This window comes from Trachurus japonicus, chromosome 6, assembly GCF_045865225.1.
Source record: "Trachurus japonicus isolate A0001 chromosome 6, Traja_1.0".
Classification (NCBI taxonomy): domain Eukaryota; kingdom Metazoa; phylum Chordata; class Actinopteri; order Carangiformes; family Carangidae; genus Trachurus; species Trachurus japonicus.
The window spans coordinates 7,996,265-8,014,664 of NC_140912.1; the positions used below are offsets into that span (position 1 = coordinate 7,996,265).

General features: G+C 45.2%; 1 protein-coding gene across 1 annotated transcript; it reads left to right on the forward strand.

The window, feature by feature from the left end:
• The first annotated feature begins 4,967 nt into the window (after positions 1 to 4,967).
• Positions 4,968 to 14,355, forward strand: LOC146985522 (mannose-binding protein C-like). Its single transcript, XM_085780438.1, has 3 exons — positions 4,968 to 5,080; positions 13,326 to 13,423; positions 13,616 to 14,355. The coding sequence occupies exons 1-3, from the start codon at positions 4,968 to 4,970 to the stop codon at positions 13,996 to 13,998; spliced, it is 594 nt and encodes a 197-aa protein (XP_085636564.1). The 3' UTR covers positions 13,999 to 14,355.
• Positions 14,356 to 18,400: the final 4,045 nt, after the last annotated feature.

The window sequence follows — 18,400 nt, forward strand, 5'->3', positions numbered from 1 at the left end:
CATAATTTCGTTCTGCACTTGTCAGTGATCTTGAAGCAAATGCTATGGGACGTTCAGCTCCATCTTTCATGGTGTGTGACAGTACACAGCCGATTCCATATGGGCTAGCATCACAAGCCAGTCTGATGGGGCATGATGGGTCGTAGTGAGTGAGCAGTCCATCTGATGTTATCAGTCTTTTTGTTTCTTTAAATGCTCGATCACATTCCTTAGACCAGTCCCATTTTGCTCCGGTCTGTAGCAGTGCGTTGAGTGGGTGCAGTGTGGTAGCTAGGTCTGGAAGAAACTTATGATAGGAGTTCACAAGCCCTAAATACGACCTCAGCTGTGACACATTCTCTGGTTTTGGTGCCTGGAGCACAGCTTCAATTTTCTCTTTTGATTTGTGCAAGCCGTGCCTGTCAATGACATGTCCACAATATGAGATTTCACTTTTGAAAAACTCACACTTGCTTCTCTTTGCATGCAGACCATACTCACTCAGCCTGGTGAGCACCTTTCCGAGGTTCTCTAGATGCTCTTTGTCGTTTTTACCAGTCACTATGATGTCATCAAGGTAACACTGTGTGCTGGGGATATCTTGAAGAACTTGATCCATTGCTCTCTGCCAGATTGCTGGAGCTGATGCAACACCAAAAACGAGCCTGTTGTACTGAAACAGTCCTTTATGAGTGTTGATGGTGAGATATTTCCTGTGTGACTCCTCAACTTCCATTTGCAGGTAAGCTTTTGCTAAGTCAATCTTTGAAAACTTTTCTCCTCCTGCCAGTGTTGCAAAGATGTCATCAATACGTGGTAGTGGGTACTGCACAGCACGCAGCACAGGATTGATGGTCACTTTGAAGTCTCCACATAAACGAACAGATTCAGACTTTCCTTTCTTAATTACTGGGACAATGGGTGTCGCCCAGTCACTCCATTTGACTTTTGTCAGGATACCAGATGTCACCAAGCTCTGAAGTTCAGCCTCCACCTTTGGGCGTATCGCATATTGCACTGGACGAGCTTTGTGGAATTTGGGAGATGCACCTTCATCCAGCTCAATCCTTGCTTTTACTCCCTTTAGTGTGCCTATGCCAGCTTCAAACACCTTCTTGTGGGTATCGAGTAGCTGAGACAGTCTCTCTGAGGCACTGTGTGGGCTGTCTTTTTCTGTCTGTGCCACCTGCAGAGCTTTAATGGTATGCCAGTCCAGTTTAATCTTCCTTAACCATTCACGTCCGAACAGCGGTGGCCCTCCATTTTCCAGCACAAATGTCACAAGAGGTTCTTTAAGATCTCTGGGTCAAGGATACACAGACCATGAGGAAGTCAATTCAGGACACAGTTTATTTTTCTTTTAAAAAGGTGATGATGAAAAGCTATAAGGGCCTTAAAAATGTCTGTCGCTTGAAATGAGCAGCAGGGGGTGCTAATACACAGTCTTTGAGTCCTTCTGGGCTCCGTGCGTCCTTGGGGAGAGCTTGGGACCGTGGCTGTGGACGTAGGCTGCGTTGGGACCCTCTCTGGAGACGCGAAGAACTTCTATGGAGTAAAATGAACAACCATGTGTGCACCAATCACAACATAAAATCAGGAACTGGTATGGAGATGCACTCGCCTGATGCCAATAAGGCTTGAAGCATATCAGGTCCCGTAGGACTCACTCTCGCCGCACCCTCGGCTGGCTGCCTCTCCTCTCCGGCTGGCTCGCTCTTCCCCAGCAGTTAGCACCTGGAGTTCCTCTGTGTATCCTCAGCTACTCCACTAGCTGGGCTGCTCACCGACAGGCTCCTCTCCACTTGCCACCCCAGGAGAGAAAGACAAAGACGCCGTGCGAGATCCTCTGGCCTTGCCCCTCCAGCCAATCACATTGTCTGCTACTGATTAGGGCTGATTAGGGAAACCTTGTACCGGTGTGTCTTCACTGGAATGACACGCCGCAGCTGCATTGGGGAGAGTTAATTGACACTGCACACAATATGATCACACACAAAGAAAAAAACAAATAAACAAAGTCATAAGTCCCCAATTACAGACTGTGACACATACATCATCAGTTGCAGTGTTTTATCCTTGTATGTTACTGTCACTTTAAGTTTGCCGTTGGGGCGCACCTGTTCACCTGTGTAGGTCTTCAGTCGTACAGAGGTCTTTATCAGTGGTAGGTCAGGGAAGAGTCTCTTGTAGTCAGCATTTGAAATGACTGATAAGGCTGACCCTGTGTCTAGCTCCATCTTCAGGTTGACGCCAGACACCTGTGGTGTGACCCAGATAACTTCTCTGTCTTCATTTTCAGTCATATTGTTTATCTTTAAACAAGCCAGTTCATTACATTCAGACTCAGATGTTGATCCATCTTCATTTACAGTCACTTTGTGTACATGTTTACCTTTGTATTTCTTTTGATCCTTGTATCCTTTTTCTCTTTGTGCTTCCTTGCTGTTAAATTTCTGTCTGCACACTCTCTCTATGTGTCCAGGTCTGTTACACTTTCTGCAGTTTTTGTCCTTAAACCAGCAGTCATTTGCACTGTGTGATGTTTTGCCACATCTGTAACACTGATGCTCTTGGTTCCTTGCATCTCTAATTGACATTTTGTGAATGCCGCTGTCCACTGCCTTCCTCTGTAGCTCCAAAGCATCCTTGGTTGCTGTCTCCATTGACACTGCAATAGCCACTGCTCTCTCCAGTGTGAGATCCTTCTCTGACAACAGTCTCTTCTGTGTGCTCTGACAGTGCATGCCACAAACCAGTCTGTCACGCAAAGCATCAGAAAGTCCAGATCCAAACTCACAAAACTGGGTTAGTCTGCGCAGTTCAGCAATCTAATCCGCAATGCTTTCATCTTTAGGCTGATTTCTGTTGTGAAAACGAAATCTCTCTGCTATCACAATAGGCTTTGGGCTCAGATGGTTCTTTAACGTTTTAACGATGTTATCGAATGTCTGTGCGGCCGGCTTCTCGGGAGCGAGCAGGTTTCTGAGCAGGCTGTACGTCTTAGCGCCCATGAAACTCAGTAGTGTGGGAACTTTCTTTTCCTCACTCACGTCATTTGCTGCCAAGTACAGTTCAATCCTCTCAATATAAGAATCCCAGTCTTCATTTATACTGCTGAATTCTTCTATTTTCCCGACATAAGCCATGATACGATGTGTCCGTTTACTTTTGTCCACCTCCGTATTCCGCCGTTGATCCGGTTCAGACTCACGTAACTCTTTTCTTTCGTCTTCTCCCTCTTTTCCGAGCGCCGCCGTCTCTGTCACTTCAGTCGATGTTGCCGGAAACTTTGTTGCGTGTTGGTTCAGACTCGTCGCCAGTTTTGTTGTGTCTTTAACAACATATTAAAAGGAAGTGGCGGTGGACACACTGTTGCGGTTTTACTTCACAGACTTTACTGCGGACCAGACGTTACCATAGAAACAGAACGTTACAGCACATATCACTACACACATTACAACGGGTACTTATCACTACTCATTACTGCTTCTAACTACATGAAAATATACTCCATACACTACAGTAGTAAAGTTTAGTCTCATGTTTTAACTAACCTAGTGTGTCTTATATTTTTGACTAACCCATTGAGTTATAATATAATGCAATGAATACCAGTAACCTGTTTGATCATTCAGAGGCAAAGTTGAGAGCACACAGAGCCACAGTGAAAGCAAAACATCTCCAAGGCCGAAGGGAGGAGAGGATGAGGCCTGTGGCTGAATGAAGCATTGTGAGGAAGAGTTTTAATGGTCTGTATTATCTGCCCTGACCCCTCAGACACCTGGGTGGAATGTTATGTCAGTGTAGGGAGGGCTTTGTTGTGTTTCAGGCCCAGAGGTTCGTGTGCTGGGAAGATGGAACCAACCTGTGCCAGCCAGAGGGCACCAACGAAGGGAGGGCTAAGTTTAAACCACAGCCACTCCCCACCTGTTTCTGACCAATAAGAGTTAATTACACACACATAGTGCGAATTTATTAAAATTAATGTAACGCCTTTGTCTTGGCCAGATGCAAATTGCAGAGGACAGAGAATTCTGGCTCTATGGGATGGTGGTTGCAGCTAACTGCTTGCAGACTGCCATTTCCTGAACAGGAGAGTTTCTTGTATCTGATTCTTTTGATGATCCAATTTAATAAATAGTTAACTGGAACATCGTTGTTTGTCCTCTCTTGGAATAAACAAACACGCAATGTCAGTTTTCCTGTTTTTTCATCCTGACAGAACTATGCAGGATTTCCACCTTAATATGTTAAATTTTTAACTTAATTAAACAGTTTCGGAGTCCTAACTGTGATGGTTAAATAAATGATTTGTAACCTGTTACAGGGAGAATGGAGGTCCTCTGCCTTCAATGTAGCGTCTCTTGGCTGAAAACCAACTTTGCAAGATCAGAGCCTCCGACCCGGTGTCCCAGCTCTCGTCTCTGTGGCACCGCAACACAAACGCGCCCCCTAACCCGTAATCTCTTATGATAGATAAGACTGCACAGATTTTAACATCGTATTTCTTGATATATAAAGTTATCCATCCGAGCTCCATGGATTCTTTTTCTTTCTTCTTGCACTGAAAAAAAAGCAAGAGAAGAAGAAGAGGTCATTTTACACTCTGTGTCATATCCAACAAAAATAATTTTCACCTGCTTTTCATTTCCTCTGGACTGGATGTCTTATACTGACTAGGACAGCTTGCTCTGCCACTTCTGTTTGGAAGCAAGCAGCAAAGAAGCAGCACAACCAGCTCAGCCTGCATTATACTGTGAGTTTTAACCTGTTTATCACAAAGTACTAAGTTGTCTTCGTTGATCTGTTCTGAAAAACTTTGTTCTCTCATGATGGGGGGGGGGGGGGGAGTATTTTATTTTATTTTTTTACTAACCATAAGCTATTCATACTTTTTCAGTGCATTCAGAAGATGAGGGTGTTTCTCTTTCTATGCATCTGGGAACTGATGGCTTCTGGTAGCTACACTCAGCTTCATGGTGATTCAAATGGTGTGGGAATTCAAGGACCACCAGGACCTCAAGGGCCAAAAGGGCTTCGTGGTGAACCAGGGTTCCCAGGACCACCAGGAGGAGAAGGGATACCCGGTCCCACTGGAAAAGTAGGTGAGTCAGATGAATTATTGACAATGACGGTCACAAAAAAATGAAATAAGTGAATACAAATCTGGCTCCATTCTCACTTCTAATCCAGTAGGTTCCGTATAGGCTCAATTTACATATTGGAATTTGGAGATCATAACTTAAAAACTAAAATGTAACTAATAAAAATTGTTTGGAAAAAATTAATCTGATCCCTGTTTTTAACCTTGTTGTAGTAGCTCCCAGTGGCTGAGCGAGATGCACCAGATTTGCTGGAGATTCACCGATTCATATCGGTGGTCCGATATAAACGTATGCGATGCGACTGCACCGGTAGATTCAGGCTACATCGGACATAATTTATGGTTGAATTTGCGATGCATCTCTTCTAGCCTTCTACATCGGTAAATTCCATGGTTAAATCGATCATTTCATTTTCCGAGGCAACCTGAATGCACCATCGTGAAAGCCGTGCCCGTGCGCAGCCTCCTGCCCCTGACAGGTAGCAGCAGCAGCAGCAGCTGTCGTCAGAGCCGCCAAGAACAGTAAACAGTCCGAGTGAAGCGTCGGGTCAATACTCGGCCGTCAGCGGCTGTAACTAGTAGCAGGGCCGTGGTAGATGTTCTGGTTGTAGTGAGCTGGGAAGCGGTGGTAGCCGCGGATGCTAACTGCTAGTTAGCGGTAGCGTTAGCATCCGGGACAGCTAGCAGGGCTAGTACAGTTAACGTTAGCTCTCCTACTCTGCTGCACGGACCTACACCACTGAGCTCTGTCACTGGCTGGAGAGAAAACACAGACTCTCCACCCAGAAATGTCCTGTGCACAACAAAACATCTGTGACTTGTCTCTTTTAAGTTGTTTTGTGAAGCACTTTGTAAACTTGTGTTTTTAAAGGTGCTATATAAATAAAGTTATTATTATTAGCCTATTATAATATAGCAAAAGACCAAACTGCAGAGGTGCCACCACACAAGACTAGCCCATATGATTAAGCTGGATTTCATTTCTACCATTTATTTCCTCTAGACCGTACCTTTCAAATATGATTTATTGGTTTGCCCTGTAAAAGTTAACCAAATATAGGCTACATCCCTCAAATTGATACAGAGAGTAAAACAGAATGGTATTGAGGTAAGTTAATAAACTTGATGTGGGAAGAAACTCTCATATCACAACTGTATCAAACATCAAATCAAACCAAATCTCTTTGTAATTAAGTCATATCGTTATCAAATCGCATTTGAATCGCATCGCATCGTGAACAGGAGTGAATCGTATCGCATCGTATCGACGGGAGCTTCAGTGTATCGTTAATGTATCGTATCGGTGGCAGCGTATCGAAATGCGTATCGAATCGGCCTCAGTGGTGGAGATATACAACCCTAGTCCAGTGGTTTACAACGACAAACGAACAACGACAAACGAACATCTCGCAGCAAATCTTGCACATGCGCACATACATCAACAGAGCCTCTGGGAGCTACTACTACAACAAGGCTAAAAACAGAGATCAAATTATTTTGTTTCCGTACAACTTTTTCATGTGGCGGCTTCAGGACACTTGGGTCAGTATAGATGAGCAGTATGGAGGTATTTGGATGTTTCATAGTGTGTGTTTTGGATGATTCAAAAGTGAACTCTATCCGCCGCCATTATATGAAAATCCGTTGCCAGCCGTACCCTCCCAGAACTCCAAAAGCGTTTCAAAATCCTGCGAGAAGCTCCCACCTGCAAGTAACGTTTAACCGCTGCAGTCAAGCCTCCACTTCATCACGGATCTATTACATCTTAGATCCATGAGATACATTGTTCAGGATTTTTATTCAAACTCCATTTTGGTACCGGTTCCACCATTGCTTTGTTTTCCAGACTGACGGCTCCAACACAAGCATCAACAAACTTTTCCCGTGGCAAACTACACATCCGGGAGCGTACAGTATAGCAAACATGCTTCAAAATAAAAGTAGGCTACTATTCATAACACAATGAGTAAAGGCGCTTTCTGCTTAACATACATCAATGGATATGCTCGACAATAAATACAGTCTTATTTTCACTGTGTTTCAAGTAAATTCAGATATATATTGAAAGGAAACTACCTGTTATTACAGAACACCTACTCAGAGAATGTCACTCAGAACAGTCTGATGAAGCACTTAGATAGGCACTCTAGTTACTTGTAGGTGTAGCTTCTCATGGGTTTTTGATTTCTCGGAGCTAAGTCAGAAAAAAATTACCACGAAAAACAGAAAATAATTAATCAGAAAAACAGGGGAACAAATTTGTCAGAAAAACAGAAAAAAATATTCAAAAAACAAACCAAAAAATAAATTACTCAGAAAAACAGAAATAATTACTTCGAAAAACAGACCAAAAATATAAATTACTCAGAAAAACCAGAGTTTTTTTTTTTTTTTTATTCCAGTAAATGCAATACGCTTCCGTGGATAACTTTTGTTATCTGATCCTTACTGTCACCCTTGAGCTAAGAAAAAATGCACTGGCCATAAAATCTCTGAGAACCCTCATACTCATCAGAGCTCAGCAGAATGACCTTTCCTCACAGCACCTGCAAATACACAGCCATGCTATGAATTTAGACAACATCTTCAACAATATGACACCACCTGCACTGCATAGCTCACAACACAATGGAAGTGACTGTGCGTTCACACCAAAAGCTTCCAAAGCGTCAAAAACGCGCAAGGATGCACTTCATACAAGACAAATATTTTCAGCGGCTTTGGTCGCTCGTCACGATCGTGCTGGTCATTGGGGAGCTGAAGCTAAATTTAACCGTTTTGGAAGCTTTTGGTTTATTTTAATGTCAACTTGTACTTTAATTCAGATGTAACTGCAAACATGTTCTTTTAGCTTAGTCTTACTGTGCTGTCATTGGGGAGCTGAAGGACAAAAAAAAGAAGAGAAAAAAAGGCAGGCGAAGGACATCTCTATTCTGACAGGTTGCCGTTGAGCCGCGCCATAGCTAATTACCCTAAAGTTAACCATGGCTGAACTCCTCGTCTGGTGACGCTTTGGACACTTTGGAAGCGCAGTGACGCCAGTTGACGCTTTGGTCGCTCAGTGTCGCTGGGCTCTCATTGAAAATGAATTGACTTATGGCGTTTCGACGCTTTGGAAGCTTTTGGTGTGAACACACAGTTAGGTCCATCACCGTATGTTGCAGGTGTTGTGAGTATTTTTTCTTGGGGGCGTTTTATTGCCTTTGATCGATAGTACTACAGTCAAGAGAGAGACAGGAAATGGGGAGGCAGAGAGGGGGAATGACACGCAGGAAAGGGCTGCCCAATGCGGGATCCGAACCGGGGCCGCCTGCAGTGAAGACTGTAGCCTAGGTATTCGGAAAAACCCGACAGCCCGAAAACCCGAAGTTCCGACCCGACCCGGCTCGGGTCTTGGGTCCATTCACAAGAAGTGACTCCGGGGCCGGGTCGGAACCAGTAGAAACCAGGTAGAAGAAGACAACGTTTAGGTCAGAAACAGAAAGTAGTAATAAAAACAAGTCTTATTTAAGCTAGACAGCTTGTATTAAATCATAAAGCAACTCAGGCATTTCAGTCCACAGGTTTTTTAGGGTTCGGGGCTGTAATGTCACGGTTCTATTCGGAGCTGGTTTCGACAGGGAACTGCCCATTGGTTCGACCTCCCATTGGTTCGACCTCCCATTACTCCGACAAAATACCCACTGGTCCGACCTCCCATTGGTTCGATCTCCCGTTACTCCGACAAAATCAACCACAAGTCGGACCAATAGGAGGTCGAACCAATGGGTGGTCCCGTTAGTTCGAACTGTCAGCGATACTTTGTAGCTCTTCCATTGATAAAGCATACAGCTTTCTCTCTCTCTCTCTCTCTCTCTCTCTGTGTGAGAGAGAGCAAAATAAGGAGAATTACTGAAAGAGAGAGAGCTCTCAGAAACACACAGAAACGCACATCACACACACACACGCGCGGCCCAGAAAGGAGCCAGATCATGTCAGATCGCGCACAACCATCATAAATGCTGATCAAGATGTGTAAACTGATAATCAAAGCCCCCCCTCCCAGAGTACAGAGTAAAAGAAATACACTTTTTTTTCTCCCAGGTAGAGGCTAGACAGGCTGGAAGCATAATGAGCGTTATATGTTATTAATATGAAGTGCTTGTTTTGCACATGATCCGTTTGATCCCAGAAAGGAAAAAAGGATCAATGCGCAGCCTCCGTTTCCTTTCTGATTGCGTCCGTCTGTCTGTTCGGAGTGGGAGAGAGAGAGAGAGAGAACCCAATCCACCTGTCTGTATACCTGTCTGTAATGTAATTTTGATTTGATATGAGTGTCAAGGTTTAATTATGGACACTAATGAGCGCGCAGCAGTGCGTAAAAATCGTGCGTAATGACAGCTCCTCGTTGGTGAAACACAATAAACTGCACCTCTTCTTCCACGTGTGTCTTATGAGCCTATATGAATAATTATATAAATGCATAGTGAACGGTAAAAATGGAGAGTTGGACTAATGCTAACTAGTTCAGTTCGAACTAATGAGGATTAGTTCGAACTCTCATTACTCCGATTGTCGGACCAATGGGAGTTCGAACCAATGGGAGGTCGAACTAATGGGAGGTCGGACCAGTGCCATGGACCCGTTTCGACATATCTTGGTGCTGCTCGGGTATGGAACTCATATTTACAATAATAGCTTGGGGCCAGTCGGCTCCGGGTACAATTTTCACGGGTCCGTTTCTGTTCGGCTCCGTCAAATTGGACCCGTGAAGACCTCTACTGTAGCCTCAACATGGGGCAACAGCTCTACCAAGTGAACTAAACGCTGCCCCGCGTGTTGTGAGTTTTTGAGTGCACATGTTGGCAAATTGTTGAAGTTGTTGTTTGAATTTGTAGTGCATTTATGTCTTTGGATGCATTACTTTAAATTGCATTGCACTGAGATCTCAGCCATTGTAATTTAATTCACCTGGGCTGCTCATGTGTTTGATGTCTGTCCACCTTTAATTTAGGGATTCGGGGGGCTGCTGGACCACCTGGACCTCAAGGATATTATGGACTAGATGGAGCCAAAGGGCCTACTGTGTTATGTGGAGGTTATATACATTTTATGTTACTGATTGAATTAACACTACCATGCACTAGACAAAGGTTAGTCAGAAGCACCTTACGAGAAGGGCATTCTAATGTTCTACTTAAAGCTGGCCTGTGGAGTTTATACATATAAAACAATGTCCGTTACATTGCAGCCACTGCCAAACGACTTATTAGGATGATCATTGAACGCATCTCCACCACACAACAGTCCCTGGTTTACCCAGGAGCGCAATTGCCTCTGAGGAGCGACTTTCCCGCGCTGTCGCACAGGAAATTACGCATGCAACGCAACGTTCGGATTTAACGTAGGGTTTAGAGCGCTGGTAAACAGAAGAGAAGAAGAACATGTTATCTTATTTTTGTCTAGTCTGATATGCAGCCGGTGGAAGCACTGCCACTGCAGCCACCGGAGCGGAGGAGACCCGACGGCGGATTCGTCCCGCCCCCCTCCCCCCCGACACGCACCGCACCGTAACTGGAGAGATCCGCCCGGTGAGCGCGTTCAGAGTCGACCACCGTACCCCCCCCTCTCGCTGACCTCCGCGGTCCTGGACCGCACAGGTACCAGGAGACCAAGACCCCCTGTCATGTCGGTCCTCCGCCCTCTCTGATCCGCCGCTAGTTGCAAGAGCCCTGCGGAGCTCAGTCTCTCCCTCCTCTCCCACACTTCAGCACCTGTCCTGGGCTACAGCTTGGCTCGCTCCACCATCCTTTACTTTTGAAGTAGCTATAACTAATAATAATGCAACGTATAGCCTAACTATACACGCGTATGAGTGATCAGAACAGTAAATTGTTTACACTACTTTTAAAAGGAGTAAAGTCATTTAAAACGAGGAGCGAGCCGAGCCGACACGGTGCAGTCTATGGCTGCAGCCCAGGACAGGTGCTGAAGTGCGGATGAGAGGAGGACAGACCGGGCAGGAGCAACCAGCCCAGAGGCGTCTCGTCAGTCCTCGGCCGTCTTTAATGTCCCGAGACACCCCTTTCAATCCGTAAGGTTATTTGTTTGTGTTTAGGGAGGCTAAATTTGCTTAGAATATTTTTTGGCAACCAGAAAAGCAATGTTTGACCCGGCGTGGCGGCGCCATCACACTCGCTCGCAAAAAAAAAAGACAAGAAAAAAGGAAAGAAAAAACGCACTTACACACATTTTGGAGGAGGGAAGCGCGTCACAGCATCATTTTTATTAAATCATAGTTTTCTCTAAATTAAGACAGTGTGCGGGACTACTTTTCACCCAGCCCCCCCCCAAAATGTAGGCCTATGTATAAAAATATGAAAATAAATTGCGTGTAGGCCTAGATATCGTTTAGGGATTTTTTTTTTTTTTTTTACTAAACGTTTACAGTTTCATTCCGTGTAAACGTTTACACATGTATAAGGTCACACCCCTAAATAAATGCCAAAGCTGAATGACCACAACTTTTTTTTCTCTTCCTACTTCGCCAGTCACCTGGTTGCCTGGTTACCTGCACTTACCGTTCGGGGAGGGAGGGAGGGAAGGGGGGGGTTCAACGTCATCGAACGGCGCAGGCTGACCACAGGGCAGCTTTAAGGTTGCAGTCATTAAAGGTTGATAGAATTACCAGAACAACAACAGAAAAAGAATTCCAGCAGTCGATTGCCAGACTGTTGCTAGGTAAAACGTAACAGCAGAGGAGGAGAACTATGCAGGATATTTACCCTTTTTTACCATCATTATCAGCATAATAAATGACTTGCAGCTTGTTACAGGGAGAGTGGAGGCTCTCTGCCTTCCACACCGCTGCTGAAAACCAAATCTGCGCTCAGAGCCTCCGGTGTCACTGCTCTCGTCAAGTTGAAAAAAAAAGGAGCTCGGTGGCACCGGGAGTCCGTGACAGTAAACGTGTTTATGACAGATAAGACTACACAAATACAACCATCATAACAAGTATATGATAATCCATTGATCCACCAATTGATTATTAAAAAGGCTTGGTTGGAAACAAACGCATACGAATTGAGCCACGTGTTGGCTATAGGCAGGTACGAATGTAAACAGAACGTGACAGAAAGTGATTGTCGAGACCGTCAAAGATTTTTAAAAATATTGATTCGGACTAAAAAAAATGTTTTTATGGAAAAGCAATACTGTACTAATAACTAACTAAAGCAATAATAATAAATATTCTACATATTCAACCTTTAATTCAACTATCTATTGACTACTGTGCACAAGACTAATGCTCCTTTCACATGGAGTCCAGTAAACGGCAGACGGCATGCCGGACTCCATGTTAGTGGACGAGAGAACGACGGTAAAACGTGGCGGAGCACGGCAAAAAATACCGTCGCCGGCAACGGCAATGCCGTCCCGAGTTCAAATATTTTAACTTTTGCCGTCTGCCGCGACGGTAACCTCAACCGAACGTGATGTCTGAGTACGAGTATGTTGATGTTGCCATAGCAACATGGTGACGCGTCTTGACGTTGTGCCGTGCCGTCCGACAGTTTGTTTGTTTTTACCGTTCCGTCCAGCGGCAAATGCCGTTTACCGGACTCCATGTGAACACAGCATAAATTCTGAAACCTCCATAGATGTGTTTCCACTCAAATTAATAATTTTACGGGGCCGGGGCCGTTGGTGGGTGAGTCCACTGCAGGAACCTCCCCCGAAGGGCCATTTACAGGAACTTTTACGGGGCCGAAAGGAGTCCCTGCCTCGGTACTCAGAAACTCTGTAAATTTACTCTGTGCTGATTGGCAAATGTGCACTGAATGCATTGCGTGTCTTATTTTGTGCGTTTGACAGGCACAATCCACGGTGCGCCTGGTTAGTAGACCAGCTTCAACATGTGATGGCACGTGCTATCAAGCATATTTTTATGCATGCAAACCTTTAGTAAATCAGGCCCATACTGGTTTGAGTCTCCTAGCATAATATTTTTCAAAGACTGCATGGGAATGTTACATAGTCTCTGTTTGCAAGATTGTGTTGTGATTCCTTTGAGTTAAGTTCCCACATTGTTCCCATGGACATTTACAGAAAAAAAAGACCAGTTTATGTTGAACTTTATATTTATGGATTAATGTGCTAAAAGCTTTGTGTTCATTGCAGAGGCAAAATAAGAGAAATATACATTAATGTATAATGCAGTTAGCAGAGAGTGCATGTCTACACACTTATGACTTATTACTAGTTTGGTCACTGAACTTTATTTGTTTGATCCAGATCCCTTTGGTTCTATTGACCATGATGCTGAAACCTTAAGGAAGAGAATCACCAAATTAAAGATGGGTAAGTTTCACGTGTGGCTACAGAGTGCTGTCACTCAAACCTAGTGTATGTATTATTGCAGTTCAAAACACAGCAGTGCCTTGGATTTTTTTGTGAAAACCCACCTTCTCAAAAACACGTATCTTTCTCTTATGCACATCGTTTCTGTCAAAGTAATGTTAGCTCGTCATTTGTACAATTTTCTTTGTGCAGCTATAAACTATGGATTCGTCCGAAGAGTTGGTCAGAGGTACTTTGTGTCTAACAAGGAGATGGGCGCTTTCTCCAGGGCTGTCGAGTTCTGTACTGAAAAAGGCTTAGAGCTGGCTCTGCCCAAGAATGAGGAGGAGAACAACGTCCTGACTCAAGTGTTTAAGGATCCTCACACAGCAGCCTGGATCAACGTCAACAATGGCAGAGCAAGGGGGAGTTTTGAGGTTGATATGAAAAATCAACGTCTGACCTTTACACAGTGGGGGGAAGGGCAGCCGGACAAATCCATCCAGGGTACCGGCTGCACCATGGTGTCAGAGAACGGCGTCTGGCAGGTGACACGTGATTGCGCCCTGAATGCTCACATCATATGTCAGTTATAGAAAGGTGACGGCTGGGCGAGGGAGAGAAAACTGTCATACATTGAATGCTTATGTTATGTTGAAAGTGATGCAGAAATGTTATTGACCCAACATTGAAAATTACAGAACGACATTAACTTGCCATCAGATTGAAGAAAATCAATAAAAAGGGATGAATGTCTGCTTCTTGATTAGAAATGATCATAACACATAACGTCTTTATACTGAGCACATTTGAAATAGTGCTGCTAAGCTTTTGCTCTAAAGAATATCTTCTTTCAGATGATACAAGTTTATCCATGAGGTATCTTCGTCCCTTATGATGCTGTTGCTGTGTCAGATGTGTATATACACACATGACACAATTAAAAGCTGTGTGCAGGAGAAAAAAATGCTGGACTCTGAGAGCACATGTCACAATAAAGTGTAGAGGCTGATTTATTTGGTGGCTGCTAAAACGTCAGCAGTGGGTTTTCAGACACTGGTGCTGTGGAAACATGCAGAGAGTGCTCAATGATGCAGGCAGGGTTTCTGTATTTGGACAGTTACACTGGTCCTGTGGACTTTGTGCCTCAACAGATTGAGTTTGACATCATATCAGTTAACTGCTGCTGTGGGAAATGGCCACCAAGTGGCCTAATGTTAGACATGGGTGTCATAAAAAAAAGATGAAAAAAGAAGAAAAAAGGAAATAGCTCCAGTTTCATCACCAGTTATAATTCTACATGCAAAGAAAGTGCCATTTGAGCCCGATTTCAATAAAGTGGTATGTAAAGAAACATCTTTGTACTTTCATATTATTATCATGTATTCATATTTAATTTATTCATTTCATTATTTAGAGGAAACTAGACTAGATGGCTGCAAGTTGACCAACCAATCAAAGGAAGCTCTCGGACTCAGCTCTTTTCAGTGTCATATCCCACAACACCATTCTTCCACCTGCTTTTCATTTCCTCTGGACTGGACTGTTTGTATTCTTCAAGTGTTTTCTCTGTCATTTCTGCTTGGAAGCAGCAACGAGGCAGCGCAGCCTGCAGATAGCTCCTCATTTACCAGTGAGTCTCTTTGTGCTTTAGTGCTGTTTAATACTTGTTGATATAATTGACGTTTCACTGTTTACTATGTTGTTGCATTGAAAAAGTCTTCTGAGCAGCAGCTAACTACTGGAGCACCATCACAGTGATAGCTTTGGTTTAACTTTCTCCACTTTGATTTAATTGGTTTAGAGTTTCATGTGATATATTTGTGATGCAGAATGCAAACAGGAAACTTCTCTATTAGTCCTGCATTTAGAAGATGAGGGTGTGTCTCCTATACTGCATCCTCTGCATTGTGGCTCCCATTGGCTACAGTCAGGGGGGGTCCCCTGTGTAATAAAACACGGAATGTCCAGACACAGGTAAGTTGTTACTTTGCTTTATCCAGGAGCTCTCCGGTTCATGTACACACAGCACACAGGTGAAGACTCGCGTAAAAGCCCCTCCCACTGCCGTAACACCCACTAGAGTAAACATGAACAGCTACGTTACAACAGCCGTAAAGCAGAGTAACATAAACACTCTAATACTCTGACATCTCCCCTTTTTAGTTCTACTTTCCTCAATAAAGTAAATAGATAAACATTCTGTAAAGAACAATGCTATTCTGTAGCAATAAGCAGGACCACATTAAACATCCTGTGAAATGTAAACAACGTCATACTTCATTAAATATCAATAAACTACATTCAACCCTTGGTCTGTCTTCTGTAGTATTTATATTCAATAAACCTTTAGATTATCAAACGATTATCAAATTACTTTTCACTTTAAGATAACAGTTTGCATTCCTGAACTCTTTTGATATTAAAACACATCAGTTTACAACATTCTATGGAACTCTTTTTCTTTTTATGTGGCTTTACCACCTGGAACTCTTTTATGTGGTTTAAAGGTTACCACACCTGGAACTCTTTTCCCTTCTTCCCCCTCCAAAGGCCATGAGTGTGAGGACATGTTAACTCACAAGTCCAGTCTGATGACTGGCTTAGAGATCCGTCCAGACCTGGTCTGTGACAGATTTTCAGCACCAACATGCATGCTGACACTGGAGTCCCCCTGCCATCGATTGATGTCCGTGCAAACAGGTAAGACAGGTGCTTTGCCTCCAGGCGGCTGTGGAGCAGGCATCTCCTGCAGGTGGCGCCGGTTGCGCCTGAGTCTTGCCCCCTGCTGCGTCTGGATGATGTAAGAGCGTGGCGTGACACACTCAGCGGTCACAACTGCAGGAGCTGTCCAGGATTTCTGGTGGTCCAGCTTGGTGAGGACGTTACCACCAGGCTGAAGTGGGGGTAGGGGTCTGGCCCCATGGCGTCGGTTGTAGTAGAAGGCTTGCTTCTTCTTCTCTGCCTCGTCCTTCAGCCTGATGCGCTGCCCGTCGGGCCATGAGGGCTGCAGGTTTCTCTCGAGGGTAGGCAGTGTCGTTCGAATCTTCCGGCCCATTAGTAGTTCAGCTGGGCTGGCTCCAGTTGTGCTGCATGGTGTTGACCTGTAGCACATGAGTGCGATGAGAGGGTCGTTCTGTTTCAATATTCGCTTTGCGGTCTGCACCGCCCTCTCTGCGTGACCGTTGCCTTGTGCGTTGTGTGGGCTTGAGGTGACGTGTTCAAAGTCAAGCTCACGGGCGAGGTCTTGAAACTCTGTGCTTGTGAACTGCGGCCCGTTGTCGCTGACGACCACATCTGGAATGCCATAGCGGGCGCATATAGCTTTCAGCTTCAGAGAGACATGAGCGCTTGTTGTTGTTTTCATGTGCAGTATCTCGATATATCTCGAGTAGTAGTCTGAGATGATTAAGTAGTTCTGTTTATTATGCTCACATAAGTCCAGAGCTATGCGCTGCCATGGTCTGTCGGGGAGCGGGGTAGAGATCAACGGCTCCTTCTGCTGTGCTCTTCTCAACTCGCAGCAGGACTGACACGACAACACCTTGTGTTTCAGTTGTGAGGAAATGCCGGGCCACCAGACAGCGGCGTTTGCCCTGTCCCGACACTTTGAGAGCCCTTGATGTCCGTCGTGGATTCTCTCAAGGATGTCTGCCCTCAGCGTCCCTGGTATCACGATGCGGCTTCCTCTCACGACCATCCCGCCATACTCTGAAAGTTCATCTCTCATAGAAAAGTACTCACGTATGTTACTTGGTACTTGGCATGCGTGTTCTGGCCAGCCGAACCTGATGTACCTGATCACTGTCTGCAGCTTCTCATCAGCTGCAGTAGCTGCTCGGATGTTGTCCATCTTTTGTGGGGTAGCTGGCACGCTGTCCATGACTGCTGCAATGTAGCACTCAACCTCAGAGTGTGTGTCTCTCCCATCCTCCGTGTGACTCAGAGGGCTCCGTGACAGTGTGTCTGCCACAACAAGGGTCTTCCCCGGCGCATACGCAGCCACTGGCTTAAAGCGCATGAGCCGCATAAGAAGTCTCTGGCACCTTAATGGAACGTTGTCTAAGTCCTTACTGTTCATTAGTGGGACCAGGGGCTTGTGGTCTGTCACAAGTTCAAAACTCTCAAGGCCGTAGAGGTATTTTTCAAACCGTTCACAGGCCCAGACACTCGCCAGGCACTCTTTCTCAATCTGCGCGTATCTGGTCTCTGCGTCGGTCAGCCTCCTTGAGCAGTATGCGACTGGTTTCCAGTTTTGTCCATGGAGCTGCAACAGCACGCCACCGAGCCCATAGCTGCTTGCATCAGCTGAGACAGCAGTGGGTCTGTTGACGTCATAAAACACTAACACTGGCGATGTCATCAGTAGCTCTTTTAGCTTCTCAAAAGCTGTGTGTTGTGCTGGACCCCAGGTCCAAGCTGTCTTGGACCGGAGCAGCTCGTACAGTGGCTGGCCCACTGTGGACAGGTTCGGCACATATTTACCGAGATAGTTCACCATGCCCAGGATACGTTTGAGCTCGTGGACGTTCTCTGGTGCAGCGAGCTCCCGGATTGCTCGCACCTTTGCTGGATCAGGCCGCACGCCTGTGGCATCGACCACCTGGCCCAGGAAGTTGAGCTGCTCTTGTCTGAGCTTACACTTTTCCTTATTGAGCTTGAGCCCAGCAGACTTGACTCTCTCCAGGACCTTCTGGAGATGGAGGTCGTGCTCTTCCATGTCCTTTCCATACACAACAATGTCATCCATGTAAACTGAGACGCCCTGTAGGCCTTGAAGTGTCTCCGACATTTTCCTTTGGAAAATTTCTGGGGCGCTCGTTATCCCGAACGGTAAGCGCCGGAAACAGTACCTGCCAAATGGCGTAATGAATGTGGTGAGTAGGCTACTCTCACTGTGCAGAGGAATCTGGAAGAACCCAGAGGCTGCATCAAGGCTGGAGAACACCGTTGCCCCACACAGCTCCGCTGTAATCTCCTCTGGTGTAGGTAAGATGA